The 14,849-nt window shown below is 48.5% G+C and overlaps 3 protein-coding genes across 3 annotated transcripts; 1 reads left to right on the top strand and 2 right to left on the bottom strand.

Moving 5' to 3' along the window:
* Window positions 1–2,465: 2,465 nt before the first annotated feature.
* On the top strand, window positions 2,466–3,553 carry FIBRA_04098 (uncharacterized protein; the record flags this gene model as incomplete). The annotated part of the gene is made up of 4 exons (XM_012325915.1): window positions 2,466–2,654; window positions 2,709–2,749; window positions 2,812–2,903; window positions 2,958–3,553. 4 exons carry the CDS (start codon window positions 2,466–2,468, stop codon window positions 3,551–3,553), a joined length of 918 nt encoding a protein of 305 aa, XP_012181305.1.
* Window positions 3,554–5,673: 2,120 nt separating this feature from the next.
* Window positions 5,674–6,483, bottom strand: FIBRA_04099 (uncharacterized protein; the record flags this gene model as incomplete). The annotated part of the gene is made up of 1 exon (XM_012325916.1): window positions 5,674–6,483. One exon carries the CDS (start codon window positions 6,481–6,483, stop codon window positions 5,674–5,676), a length of 810 nt encoding a protein of 269 aa, XP_012181306.1.
* A 4,020-nt stretch (window positions 6,484–10,503) lies between these two features.
* FIBRA_04100 (uncharacterized protein) lies at window positions 10,504–14,279 on the bottom strand (the record flags this gene model as incomplete). Its single annotated transcript, XM_012325917.1, has 26 exons — window positions 10,504–10,536; window positions 10,594–10,665; window positions 10,719–10,775; window positions 10,828–10,946; window positions 10,996–11,130; window positions 11,183–11,276; window positions 11,328–11,371; window positions 11,428–11,479; window positions 11,534–11,544; window positions 11,594–11,675; window positions 11,729–11,804; window positions 11,855–11,938; window positions 11,990–12,017; window positions 12,070–12,084; window positions 12,136–12,171; window positions 12,228–12,240; window positions 12,297–12,342; window positions 12,397–12,419; window positions 12,477–12,548; window positions 12,598–12,664; window positions 12,880–13,327; window positions 13,384–13,450; window positions 13,505–13,568; window positions 13,619–13,664; window positions 13,722–13,860; window positions 13,932–14,279. 26 exons carry the CDS (start codon window positions 14,277–14,279, stop codon window positions 10,504–10,506), a joined length of 2,271 nt encoding a protein of 756 aa, XP_012181307.1.
* Window positions 14,280–14,849: the final 570 nt, after the last annotated feature.

Consider the following 14,849-nt stretch of genomic DNA (forward strand, 5'->3'; position numbering starts at 1 on the left):
CCTTGACACAAAGTTCGTCTCTGCCGACCCGCCCCTGACGACACCTCCGTCTGAGCCTGCGCCCGAACTTGGATCGCTCACAACATTGACCCCGTTGCGCGGGCATGTCTCCGCAATCCACGCATCGTCATTCTTCCATCTATTCGACGAGGCACAACAGGCGCATCTCGCGCGCGTGATGGCTGGATTGCTCTCCCCTCTCCCTGGCTCTATCATCTTTGGCGGGCACAGCGGGTGCCTGAAGAAGGGCCGCCGAGGGGATCAGGGTAAATCCGACGTACGTTGGCCGGACATGTTTGGACATTCTGTAGAAAGCTGGATTGAGCTGTGGGATGGCGAGGTCTTTCCAAAGGGCACGGTCCAAGTAGACGCAAAGATTGTGGATATAGGGACTAGGGATGGCCAGAGTTTTTGGTGGCTTATCTGGTCAGTGAAGAGGTTGTAGAGACTTCATGTCGATAGCTTTGTGGTGAACATGGCAGTGTAGAATTGTACCGGATGGAAAATGGGATTCTGTAGAATTCGACTCAAGTTAGATAGTCAGACCCTCGATCCACCCTAAAAGGAAACCTGGGGTCACGTCACGCCCGTCTCCCGCGGGACGCGTCTTGCATGAAATCCGTCTCTCCTTTAACTTTAAGCGCGTAATACCTGCTACAATATCATTGTGCTGCCGCTGTAATACATCTCCGTGCTACTCATTGGCGCTTTGCCTTCGCTCAGCTTGCTGAGGACGAGGATGAGTCCGAAGCTATGAGTTCCCGCGGCCGCTGCACAGGATAGTTCACCTTTCACCGTGACAATCCCGGTCGCAGACAGCGACAAGAATCTCTTTCAATTTCCTGACTGGGATGACCAAGATCATTCCGCGTACGAACCATCTGTGGATATCTTGCACGAGTGTCGCAGTATTTGAAGAGAAGGCCTTCGCCATTATACGGTTCATGAGAAGTGACCCAGCTCTCGCGTTTTTCCTTGCGGCAATTCCTTGACACAATCTCCTGGCAGCATCAGAAAATGCACTCGTCTGGCGGCGCTCTTTCAAGACGTTCAATGCTTCTTGAAATCTGGTAGGCGCAGGGGGGCCTACACGACGACGGCTTGAGCAACTTGGTGATCGATTGTGCGACCGAAGTATGCGCTCTGGAGTTTATCTGGCTATGTAACTGATAAAGCATCCAACGGCCCATGGCGCGCCGAGGCAGAGGGCCCTCGCATGTCTGCAGACAGTCATTTGATCTGACAGCTCACCGCATGCTACAAGTGGACAACGTCAAATCTACAGGAGCTGTCGAAGGATCTAATTTCCAAGGAGGAGACATGATAAGGACCACATCGCGTGATCCAGGCGATGTCATCAATTCACGCATGCTGGCTTTGGCATATTCACTATTTGACAGGGCGTGCGAACCAGTGACCTCCACACTACTCAATCTACGAAGCCGACTCACATATCTACAGGCCCTCGAGGACAATAAAAAGAACAAAAACAAAACTCATCCAGAGGACCAGACCCAGTTTTCTGAGCACATTGTTGCTCTGTGTCTTGCGCATATTTTGACAGCTCATGTCCAGCCACTTTTACACCTTGGTCGAGACATCCCTTCATTTCACGAACCTGTCCAATACTACCACAGTGCACAGAGAAGCACTGACACTGGACCAAGGACAAGGATTGATACGGGGCGCCATGGTCGTGATGCAACTCCAATTTTTGGAAGTTTTGTGTCTCTCACGTGAATTCTTCAACTAAGTTAGGATGTTTGCGCTTGGGAATCGGTTGACAATAATGCGCAATCATACCGCTCAGGATCAGTGAATCGTTGATCAGCATTCCGGCGCTGTGGCGGTGATCTGGCCAGGGATTTCAGCCGACTTACACCCCTTCTATTATACTGATAGACTAATATATGTACCATTATAATCCTTCTTTCCCATAAAGTTCTTTGAGAACCCTTTTAATTTTATGTTGCACAAGCACACCTGAGGCGGGATGGCCTAAAACTGGGAATTCCTCGCATGACATCCCCTCCCGGGCCATCTAAGTCAAAGGACCCCCAGGAATACAGTAGGATAGGAAAAAAAACATAAAACATATGTAAGACTCGGAGGAAGCTTTATGTACAGTATGAAGCTCATCATAACTTGACAGTTGCTGTACATTAGAAGTTAGCACACATTCTGCATTATAAAATGAGTACCTATGTCCAAATTTTTGGGCCACTTTTCTGCTGTTAACTATAAATTGATATGATCCTACATCTTGTCCTTTAATATATGAGGACTCGGCGTGTAGGCAACCGTTCTGAGTCACATGACTTCTATCCATCAATCAATGTTGTAAGTTGTCAACTTGTATCTTGTGGGCGCTTGAGATATCGACTAGCTATATAAAATAGCTCTGAGTAAGGTCGGTATGCGTTCCGCAGCCTTGGACTGAACAACCACCTACAGCCAATTCATTCATGGAGGGCATTCAAAACATTGCCGTCAAAAGAGAAAAGGACTCGAAACTTCTAGGGGAATCTAAACTCGATGAGAGTTTGTACCTTCTGAAGGAGGACGAGGCCGCGTTCTTCAAGTCGCAGACGGGAATACAGGATGATGAGGCCTTGAAGCAGCACATCATTAGTGTGCAGACTGAAGCATATAAAGTTAGTACTAATGGATTCTCATACTCACTCACAATCGAACGTTTCTATCTGCAGATCTATCCGTATCCCTGTATCCGGGTGTTTGCATTCACTTCGTACGTCATCGTCACTTCCCAGTGTCGCATACACAAATACTGACGGAAGCGCCCGGTGTTAGTCTGACGATTTCAAGGCTACCCGGGTATAGCCAGCTTTTGAAGTTAGGAAAGGAGCGAGAGGGCGCTATTTTCCTTGATATTGGCTGCTGCTGTGCGTGCACTTTCCCTAGCCCTGTACATAAATCATGATACTGTTTCGTCATAGTTGGAAACGACATACACAAAGCTGTCGCGGATGGCTTCCCCGCCCACAACGCAATCGGGTCAGACCTCCAAGCCGAATTCTGGGACCTCGGCCACAAGCTGTTCAACTCAACGCCCACATCCTTCCCGGCGCATTTCATCCCAGGGGACGCTCTTGACACAAAGTTCGTCTCTGCAGACCCGCCCCTGACAACACCGCCATCTGAGCCTGCGCCCGAACTTGGATCGCTCACAACATTGACCCCGTTGCGCGGGCATGTCTCCGCAATCCACGCATCGTCATTCTTCCATCTATTCGACGAGGCACAGCAAGCGTATCTCGCACGCGTGATGGCTGGATTGCTCTCCCCTCTCCCTGGCTCTATCATCTTTGGCACGCACAGTGGGTGTCTGAAAAAGGGCCGACAAGGTGATCAGGGCAAACCCGACGTACCCTGGGCGGACATATTCGGCCATTCCGTAGAAAGCTGGATTGAGCTGTGGGATGGCGAGGTCTTTCCAAAGGGCACGGTCCAAGTAGATGCAAAGCTTGTGGATATAACAGCTGAGAATGGCATACGTTTACAGTTCCTTCAGTGGTCAGTGACGAGGTTGTAGAGACGTCTGGAAGATAGCTTTACTGTGAATACGGTAGTGTAGAATCTGTAAGTAGGATATTGCAGAAGCGAGAGAAAGTGTTATGATGACTTTTGCCGTGGGCTCGTTCTCAGCCGTGCACCGTCAGATTATGTAGTGTCACTGCGTACTGTTCGTTTTTCGCCTTTCCTTTTCTAGATGCCGCTGACGAAAATAGAAGGGCGTCTACCGGCCACCGTAATAGGTCTATCAAAGCGAGTCGTGCTGCCGCCGCCCTGGTACTATTCCCGTTACAGTACTGGCAATGCCAGCGGTACATGAAAATGCGCACCAATCCTACGATTATTATAGGTCGAATTCTTTGGACTCAGAGGTTCCTCTATGGATTGCTGCACCTACCTGCATACATATTTGGGATAATGAGGTTCAATATCCTTTTCTTTGAGCTCTTCTACATGTTAACTCTCTGTTGTGAAGATGTGATGTATATGATCCGAACGCCTCTTGTGCGATTGGTACATAGCATTATTGTGCATAGGGATCAAAAAACCTCTTGCATGAGCGGTCCTCCTTTCATTCGCTGTCTCACTTCTGGTCTCTTTATCCCGTGTATCCCGGATATCACACCTTCGCTGATGGTTTAATCATTTTTAAATATACTAGATTCCACCGCCCTGAAGAAGACGTGGCATGAAGGACGATGAAGCTTGTCCACAGTCTTGACGTAGTATCTCACGTAGACCCCTGTGATAAGAGCTTATATGATCTCGTAAAGGATGAGGCTGCGTTCTTCAGGTCAACTACTGAGACTCATGATGACGAGGAGCTCAAGCGGCATATTCTCCGTGTGCAAGTCAAAGCCTACGAGGTACGCTGACCTTATATGCAACGTAGGACGGTTTTAATGGACGTGTTTATGTTGCGAGGCAGTCCGGGAAAGGACAAGCCGAGAGCATGTGATGTGTGGCTGAACGTCAGCCACACAACGTTACGCATATTTTCATACGAAGTAAATCCTTTCGTATATATTCTAGACATTACGAGTCTAGAAAATAATAGCCATTCTCGCTCTTTGCTTCTGATCATCACTCGCAGCAACAGTTTACACTGCAGGTCTGTCCTTATCCGTGTATCCGCTTATTCTCTGTCACTTTGTATGTCGGCACCTTCCAGTACAAGCCTACATCGGCTTATTAGATTTCTTTTTTTGGCAACAGTCGAAATTTTCAGTACTCGGATATGACCAGCTTTTGAGATTAGGCGGAGAGCGCACGAGTCCTATCTTCCTCGACGCTGAGTGCTTCCGTACGCTCTTTTCCTATGTTTTGACCCACGTCTCACGGTAGCTATCTGCTCTCAGTCGGAGTCGACGGACACAAAACTGAGACGGATTTCCCGTCCAGAACGCAACTGGATCTGATCTCCACGCACCATTCTGGGACCTTGGCCATTTGAAGTTGTTCAGGTCAACACCAACACATTGTTCGGCGCATTTTTTCCCGAGAGATGCTTTGGGCGCATTCCGCAGATCCGCTTGAAGCTTCTTCGTCCGCTCCTCCGCTCGGGTCATTGAGCTCTTTGATTCCGCAGCGCGCGCATATCCCTGCTATTCATATATCGGCGTTCTTCCACCTCTTCAGCGAGACGCAGCAGGCACACCTGGCGCGTGCGATGGCCGTGCTGCTCTCGGCCCTTCCTGGCTCCGTAATTTTTGGCTCACACTATTGGTCGGTCGCAAGGCTGTAAGTAGTAGGTAGAATCAAACAATATGCACTAGAAGATGCTGGATTGAGACGAGTGGATCTTAGTTGATTCCGTGACTATCATCTACTTTTCTGCGAGTAGCCCTGCAGTGGTACGGTACTACCCCCATTATCAACAATACAAACCCATTTGGAGTGTGTCATTTTCTGCGAAACTCAACTTGTTCATCAATTTTAAATATGCATCGAGCCCTCTTCCCCTGGCACCGTTTGTACAAGTAGTCGGAGCACGACTCGAGCTACGTCACGATGGGATCTTCACTCTTCACGCATTCGGATTTCATACTCTATCACCATAGCGTCCGTTTCTGGTACAGTAATCGCTCACAACCAAACACGAACTTATCTCAGACTTATTCGATGATCTTGAATACACAATTACTGCCGGATGATGACTTCCGCTTTCTCCTGCACACCGCTCTCCCAATCATCCCAACATACTGCCAGGACTTTGGAGTGTCTGGCGTACGCTTCTCTCGTGTCGCTTCCTTTCCGCTTTACTTCCACCCCAACTCTGTTCAATGCCTCCACATCCGGGAGAATCCTGCTGAACCTCAGCACACCCTCCTCCTGGAATCCCAATTTTTTCGCAAGGCCGACCGACGGTCCGTTGTTTGGGTGGGCGATCCAGGCAACACGGCGGAAGCCAAGGCCGGGCGGCGACGCTGTGGGCATGTTGAGGCAGTACTGGAGTAGCAGGGATACGCTAGTGCGCGCAACGTGCGATCGCTGGAATGCTGGGAGGATCATCACGTAGCCGATCTCGGTGCAGAGGTATTGATGGACAGTGTTGACCAGGCTCATCATGCCTGCGAAGCTGCCTTCTCCCCCGTCTCCGCTTTCGCCTTCCTGTGCTGCTCGCGTTTTGTCGTACACGGCGAACATGCACCAGTGTGGCAACGTGCGGATACTCTCTACGAAAGCAAGGAACTCGGGGAACGTACGCGGCGCTATGGGATAGTACTGGAAGAGCTCGCCCAGCTGCGGTAGTGCACTCTCCCAGAGAGGTTTGGCATGCAGCCTCGGAACGAAGGGCATAAGTCGAACTTTGTCGGAAGAGAGTGATTCGAGGTGGATTGGATACGCGAAGTTGATGTCGTATGGTTCTGTGGAAGAGAGGACCTTGTCAGGATCAGGGAGGGCGGAAGGTGGGGGTGGTGTGAAGTTGTTAACATATGCTGTAGACATGGTGGGGGAACAGTGCTAAAGAGCGATGGGACGTCTAGAAGATGTCGAACGGTGAGTGCTCAATTTATGGCCAGTCTCGCTCTACCGCCCGACAGCTTGACCGTGACTCCGCGTGATACAGCTCCAGTTGAGTCAATCTTAAGCGGGACGCTCATGTAGGTCCCCCGTGGACAAGGAATCGCGTTCACTGGCAGATACGTACAATTTCAGCAGGTTCCAGTAGCCCTGCATGTTCGGAAGCCCGACGGAGGTGTCCACAGTAGGTAATTCAATCCTGGGGATCTACTATTGCTCACGGAAGGCACTGATCAATCATTGCCGTTGGAGTCCAGCCCAGCGCCCGGCGCTACACATGATCTATATTAGATTGCCGCTAATACTGTTTGTGCCGTCGCCGTTCCGCGGCGGGGATGCGAGTCGGTCACCATCAATGCATCAAGCGGGGATTCCACTGCATGTGCTGGCGCGGTAGCAACTGTCCAGTACAGGGAGAGTTGTTACCAAGCTTACTTTTACTCAATGGTAACCAACGATACACTACATCATGTTTCAGCTAACTGGGTTCTCCTTGTAGATCATATACTTACACCATTGCGAGGGTTAACACTTTGTAACAGGTTACTAATTAGCAACCTAACTGAGAGAGGTCTTGAGATGGGCGTCAACAAGCTCTCTAGAGATGACAGCGTTCTACCCATCAACGCAACAGACCGCAATCGAAAGCCAGCATGGAGATCCTAGACTTCAGTCAAGCTCGTTTGCATGTTGCTGAGTCGCAATCTTCGCAATTCGTTCAACTCGGCGGTCAAGGAACGTTGATGCTTACATGCTTCATGAGAGATTCTCAGATTCATGATTGAGATCCACTGCGTTTTTCCACTTCAAAATCGCCATATTGACCTTGAGCTCACAGAAAGCTCACTGGTCGTAGCTTTAGCTGATATTGAATGGAAGCCATGCTTCACCGATTTCCAATGTTCGCGATGAAGACTACCTCCCTGCACCTGGGATCTGGTGGCCCCAGGGCATCGGGAACCTTCTTCATAATGCTTTTCGGGAAAAGCCTATCCAAGGTGGCTGGGGGATCGTTCAACATCCTGGGTTTTGGTCCACGGGCCACAGGTGCCAGCATTCCCTCTGCTCAATTTTTAGATTCTGATTCCCAATTCCAGATTTAGAAACTTCAAGTGGGATACAGACCCCTCAATTTGAATGACGGGTTGAATGGTATGGCAATTGCTTGTGAGAGGAAAACGAGCGCGAGGTGCAGGTAAATATTGGGCGGGATTGAAAAAGAAGACAAGAGTGGGACTGTGGAAGGGTGGGGCATAGATAGATTCATGATCACGGAAAGTGTTGCGACTGACATACTTCGGATCGTTGAAAAAAGTTGGGTGAGGACAACTTGAAATACTCAGGATTTGTGAGTTATCTCGACATGGGCTACGTGGAGTCTGACATGAACTAGCGTACATTGTAGTTTGGCCCGTTCCTGGGTCAGTACTTTGCTACAATGTACCCCAACAAAGTTGGCCGGCTGCTCATCAACAGTGTCTTTGACAGGTGCCACTATCGCAACGCGACCTGGATAACCAGTGCGGTGGACACGGACGCCGTTGTTGAATTGTTCTTCACGTTCTGTTGACATGCAGGCCCAGAATGTGTGGCTTATACATGCCGAGAATTGTGGAGATCGAGAATCGCATCCTCGTTTGCATGGACCACATCGCAAAGGATGCTTTCGCAGTACCTTCTGTGGGAAGGGAAGCTTGTCCTTACCCAAGAAAGCACCTAAAAACTTTGCTTTTCAAGCTACGTACACTCCAATTTCCATGCTCCCTTTGTTTGTGGGCGTGCTTTTGGTTATTGAGCATGCTAATGAAAGCATGCCCACAACGGTATCGGAGAGACTGGATAGCAGCTTTGAATGCTGCTGTGAGCGGAAGCGACCATGGCTTGCAGAGATAGAAGCATTCTCTACTATCATACGTGGAGGTACCAGGCCGGTAGACTACTCGCTGCAAGAATACAGAGTGTGGTTTACGAACCTATCTACGACGTTACGGTTTGTGGTGTCCTTCATGGGTTTTGGATATTTGCACTGTGCAGAGTGACGGATTCGATCCAAATGACGATACATAGACCCGTTTGCAGCAGAACAAACGTCCCATCCAATGTTGGCCATTTTGCCGATGTACGACAGCGTGCGTCCGCTGGCCGATGCTCGTACAGTGCATTTGAGATACGGCGGTGCGGGACCACTGGTGCAACACATTGTTCATGTACGGCCCCGTAGCTGTGTACTGCGAAATATATCCGAGAATACTTCGTGAACGGAACCCTACCAGACAAAGGATCGATCTGCGAGATTGACGAATTACCGTTCCCGGGCCTCGTCGCTGGAGACGCGGAAAGGTGTAGTACAATGTCTACAAATTATGAGCATGTACTAGATACTCTACGTCGGCTGACCAGATATGTTTCAACACTGGGATTCATATGATCTAAAATTCAAGGCTGGGTCTTCTGTATTGCAATCCATATATGCTCAAGTGCCCGGTCTTTATATGGTGAGATGGCCGAGCGGTCTAAGGCGCCAGACTAAGGTGATTACCAAATCTGGTCCGAAAGGGCGTGGGTTCGAATCCCACTCTCATCAGCGCTTTTTGACTCAAATTAATTGCACTGTTCATGCAGAATATGTTTTGAAGACGCTAAGCTACAGGTTTTGACCACAGCCGACTGGGAAGACTTTCTGACGCGAGGGTTTCGCCGATCGTCATCTTGAGGAGGAACTCTAAATTACAGCACCCGTGGGAGGCGGAGCGTAAAATCTGATCGCGTCTGGCGCATCGTCGATTTCATGATCTCGACTCGATACTCGCACCCGGGGTGCCGTCTCGTTTGCGTTCTAGCTTTCGTCGATACATTTAGCTGTATACTCCATATTACTCATTAGTTGTGACTGGGGAGCATTTGAGCTCTATCCGTGCTGTTCACATCGTCGATTCGACATTACGGTTGCGTTCTTTATTTACTCGTTCAAAATGCTGCCCAAGCACTTCTGAAATGGATAGTTTTAGATCATTACCAGAAGCACAGACATAGGAGGTCACTCCCTCAACAAGAAGTCCTGAACGATAAGGAAAATTGAACGCGTTCACGGACACGTCTCGTACCTAAAGTTACTGTATGGTTTATTTGCCTATCGATAGCGACCACTCGACAAAGGGGGGGGAATTGATAGCAGACATCAGATACGAATATCCAAAGCCTGCAAGAGCGAGGATGGATGGAAGTATCTACTCCGTTCACAGGAGACTAGGTCGATTCGGAGAACGCGTAGAAGGGGTGTCTCATGTGTTTTGCGCGGGTTGGAAATATATATCTGTTGCGCAGTATTGACATCAAATTTTCGTTTCTTCACAGCGACGGTCTATTTGAAGTCGTTTCAGTACGTTCGGTACTCAGCTCGTGAATGATAATCGATGGTTCCCTTGACATTTGTATTACATTTCTAACTGCAGAAAGGCGGAAACATACACTCAATTAGTACTGCATCTTCATGAATTTATCCACCTCGCGCCTCGAACTGTTCAGATCACCCTCGATTCAAGTTCGAGCGATACATGCTTTCGACTCTTAGACGATAGGGTAGCGCAGACTCTAACAGGGAAAAATATCAATAAACACACTAAACAAGATATGCGGGCGACAGATGCACGGGCAGTACCAGACCACTATTGTCGAGTAAAATGCAACATCTTGACCGTCGGTATCGCTGAACTCGGACGGGGAGACGAGAACCGATACGGAAAGGGCACTACCACCGATAGTGCACCGAGTCTGCTCTATACTCGCTCCCTTTAAGGTACGTTTCCAGTTGATCTCCCTTCGTAATAACTCGATAAAATCATCATACTAATTTGTATCTATGTATCAGATACAAAGATTGTTACATATGTTGTACAAACTTCTGTACAGGCAGCAGTCCAGAGCACGCGTCCGAGTATTCAATCTTCAGCCTTCTTGTGTGGTCACCTTGCAGTAATCCTAATGGCATAGAAATTGAGTATGATATAGTTGGCGAAAACTCATGTGTCGACGTACGGCGTTTCCAGCGGGATTTAGAGCCCAAATGGGAAAATTTACAGTCACGCCGCCTGCTCCAGCGATGGCAAACTACAGATGTAGGTTAGTTTCAGCACCGGTAGGTCTTGAACAAGGGACCACACCGAAAAAATGAATACGAAGATCTGAGCACCACCGTCAACAGCCGCGCCGAAGAGGTACTATACAATACGACGAATCAGATAGAGCGATTAGTCAGTGATGAGAACCTACGTTATACTTCCGGAACCATCCCGCACGATATTTACGAATATAGAAGTGCGAGGTGAGACCGATCAACATCCAGGTATTAATGTAGCCGTTTGTCCCGCCCGCTAAATCCCCGATGCTCGCTAATTCGATAGTGTCAGATACAACTACAATAATATAAAAACAACGCACCAGCTAAAACAGACGTATTGACGAACTTCAACCACTCCCATCGGTATTTATTATAGATGTACCACGGGATGATGGGAAGTACCAGGCCGATGATTATTCCGAGAGGAACGATAAAGTAGGGACCCCCAGGCCCATCTTGGATTTTGATCAGACTCATGCTGATGTATAGCACCAAGATCCGACGTACAGATTTCCTTTCCAAGAGCACCCCAAAGTATAGCATTAGCGTTATACGATTGGACTTGCTGTCCACTCCAAACACGTGTGCCCTCGTTACTTAGCTGGATAGGCGGACGGTGAGTCATGATAATGGTTTTCTGAGAAAAACGTACCAGAATTGTACGTTCGCTCGAGACGACAGTCTGCATGATGACATCTACACAAGCATGTCAATTGACGCTTTCTAATAAAGCAGGCGCCTATATAACGCACAGTTCAGCAGGGCTCCAACAATTGTGCCAGCCATCTGCACGGAGAACGTTGTCTATACGTTTTCAACGATTAGCATTCGGCCACAAACGAGAGAAATAGTGGTTACTCTGGGAGGAACTACAACAATGATATCAGATAGGAAATGGTGAGGATAAGGCCCGCTTACGCTTTGTGTATTGGCCGAGCTTCAGATCACCGAGCATACCTGCAGCCTGTACTAGGGTTTGGCTTGAGTACAGCTCAAAGTACTGCAAACACTCGGTGATTAGTCCCATTCGTGCATAGACAAAAGACGGTGTACCATATTGGCTTGTGAGGACCCGGGAATGAGCGCCGAACCAAGCATCTGGAACATATTGGAAATAGCGGGTGTGAAGCTAGCTGGGAATATTACATCTATAGCAGGTCATCTACCGAGCGTACTTACGCTGCGACGGCCCACATGGCGCCGTAAAAAGGCAAACATAGTGCCGCAATTATGATGGCCACGATGAGTGCCCACCATGGCAGCCTAAAGTTCCCAATCAGATGATGCCGTCGTCTGCGCGGAACATGAGCTCACCCTGACTTCTCGGTATATGCGCAAACCACTGCAGAATGTTATACTCAGCTGCGATATAATATCCACATTTATAGACATACTTGCAGAGACAAACGCTGCGAAAACAATCAAAAATCAGGTCTTGTAAATACAGAAGACACACGCACCGCCCAATGTGACGAGAGCATACCACCAGAGAGGAACTGAGGAAACGGTTGTATTAGCAAAGTTCATGCATTACGTTACAATGTCAAATTACCTTCACGATAAATCTAGACAGAAGAACACGATGGATAACATGTATAGCGGATGCAAGTGAAGGGCTCACAGCCATTCTCTTGAAGTGATGATCATTCACAGGCTTTCGGTGTAAGCTTGAATTACACATCAGGTCAGACTCACAGCACGAAGCTTGGAATATAGCGCACAAGTCTATAAATGCGCCCCAGATCTAAACAGTGGTCGAAGGTCAGGGTATGGCTTAGACGACCAGGAAGAGAATACCTACCTCTTTGCCGTACCAGAGGCCAATGTGTACGAAGCAAGCTCCGATTGACATGTTAAGCCCCAAGTTGTAGATCTGAGTGTGTGTTTAGAGATGAGAGTCATACTCGTGTATCCGAACATACCACCGTGGAACCGCTTTGCCACGGCTGACCATAAATTGCATAGGCAGTCTTGTTCAGGGAGTAGTCGCTACACAAAATTTGTCAGACACAAAGGGGGTGGTGATCAGGCTGAATAAATGTACGCATTAAGAATCAAGTTCTGATCGTAAATGGTACCGTTCTCGTCTGGTTAACACAGATGCATATGAGCGAGGACCTTCGCATGAAATACGCCGCTTACAAAAGCTGTTCAAGGTCATTTAGGGAATAGATCATTTGATAAAGGAAAGATAAAACACTTACAGATTCTGCGAAATGAAGGGAAAATTTTGAGAATGCCATATATTGGATGCAAAAATGGCGGGGAGCAAGAAGTAGTTGATGCCCCAACCAACGTAGTTCGACAACTGAGTTGAGAGGGGGGAATAGAACGGCGAACTGCCGATATTAGCCCAGTCGACACCGAAACCCATCAGCCCCATGCCTTCGTTACCCTCTGCACCGCCGAAGATGTATGAGACCCAGTCAGAGTTGCGCGCACACAAGCAGACTATATTGAACGAGCCGAGAAGAGGTGCGATCCACTCCGGGAACCATTCGTATACGAAGATACAGGCTGTGACGATCCAGAAGAAGCGAAGACGTTTCCCCTGGAGTGCTTCACCCTTCGATCGATGAAGAACGTCGAACAGATTGACGTATATGAGATTCTGAGGGTAAAGCATGATCGTGGGGTAAACAAGGAAAGAGCCTGCATGCCATAAGTCACAATGTGGAATGAGTGTGAACACAGCATCATGTACTTACGGAACATCCCCGCAAATCCGTAGCCGATCAACTGAGAAGCGAGGAGTGTGAAAATGGCGTTACCGGGCTGCAAAGAAGTGCATTAGAGCAACCATACTGAGAATGATGAGAGGCGTCTTACATTAACGGTAATTCCATAGAAGAGGTCATCGGAGGCGAAAACAAAACACGCCAAAGCTGCAGTGCTACAAGACGACTCAGCCATCCATGAACTTTAAGCGTTGGAGAAACTTACGCTGCGGTGTTTGCCATGATCTGTGCGGCAACATGTTCCTTGATATCTATGTTTAAAAAATGCATCAGCGATCCAAATATATATGGGAGCGATAACCACATACTAAAAGGTCCAGGATTCATGAATCTCCAGAACCAATTGCCATTATGAAAGCGACTCTTAGGGCCTGGAATGACTGCCTGGAAGACACGACCGAGCATATACGCCAACAATTGGAGGAACAGTGCAGATACGGATATGACCTGTGGGCGAAATTGCTTATCAAACAGCATTATTAGCAAAGTCCGGCAAAAATGCAACTGTGACGACTCACGAAGAGCATGCCAAGTACAGCACCAAAGACAGCAAGACCGAGACCAGTGAACCACATACGGAACGTATGGATGGGCAACGTGGGGTCGTCGTCGTCGCTAACGAGAGCACGAGAGAAATCTTCAGCTGTCTCTAGGACCTTCTCTTTACCATTCTCGTCGTAGATCTGGTCATCCGACGAGTCCTCTTCAATAGATTCATTGACTGACCCAAGCTTTTCGAGCTTTTCCGAAGAACTAGTGTCATCGATGCCGACGACGGGGTACTGGGGGAGCCGATCGACGAAGTCGGTAGCTTGGCGGGCGTCGCGGGCTTCGACAGGCCCAAGCTCATGATCGAGGCGAGTCATCGTGCCGCAGTCAGGGTGCAACCGCAGTTAGGATGTGATTCGAAATATCAGCGAGTGTCAGACCTTGGGCGCGATTGAAAGACGGTACAAGTTGGATGCCATATATACCATAATCCTTGCCCGCGGCATACCATGATTCAACGACAGATACAGATAGTGCGCATTCCTCTAGATGCCCCTGAAGGTAATTCAAAATTGAGCGGAGTCGCAACGCATGTAGAATGTAGTATATCTTGACGCACCCGCATGGTCTTTTCTTCCCTAGTCAAGGCTCGGCAGTTAGAATGGGGTCGCTACTACTGGAAGGAGCGAAGCCCGCCGCGAACGGCTGACTTACCTTGCCACGATAAGGATGCACTTACGCAATGTCACTCAGTTTGATCGCAAGCAACTATAGATCACGGGAACATCTTCATAAGTCAACATTCAGCAATGGAATATCTCGGCTTTAGTGTTATTCACTAATGCGAATCTTCGGGGACATGGGAGTGCTAGAGTTCAAAAGAGGGTACTGTGGGGAACCCATGGTCAGCGCAACTTCCAATTCGCATACAAATTATATTTGGCAGG

Source organism: Fibroporia radiculosa (assembly GCF_000313525.1).
Source record: "Fibroporia radiculosa TFFH 294 genomic supercontigs, scaffold2625, whole genome shotgun sequence".
Lineage (NCBI taxonomy): Eukaryota > Fungi > Basidiomycota > Agaricomycetes > Polyporales > Fibroporiaceae > Fibroporia > Fibroporia radiculosa.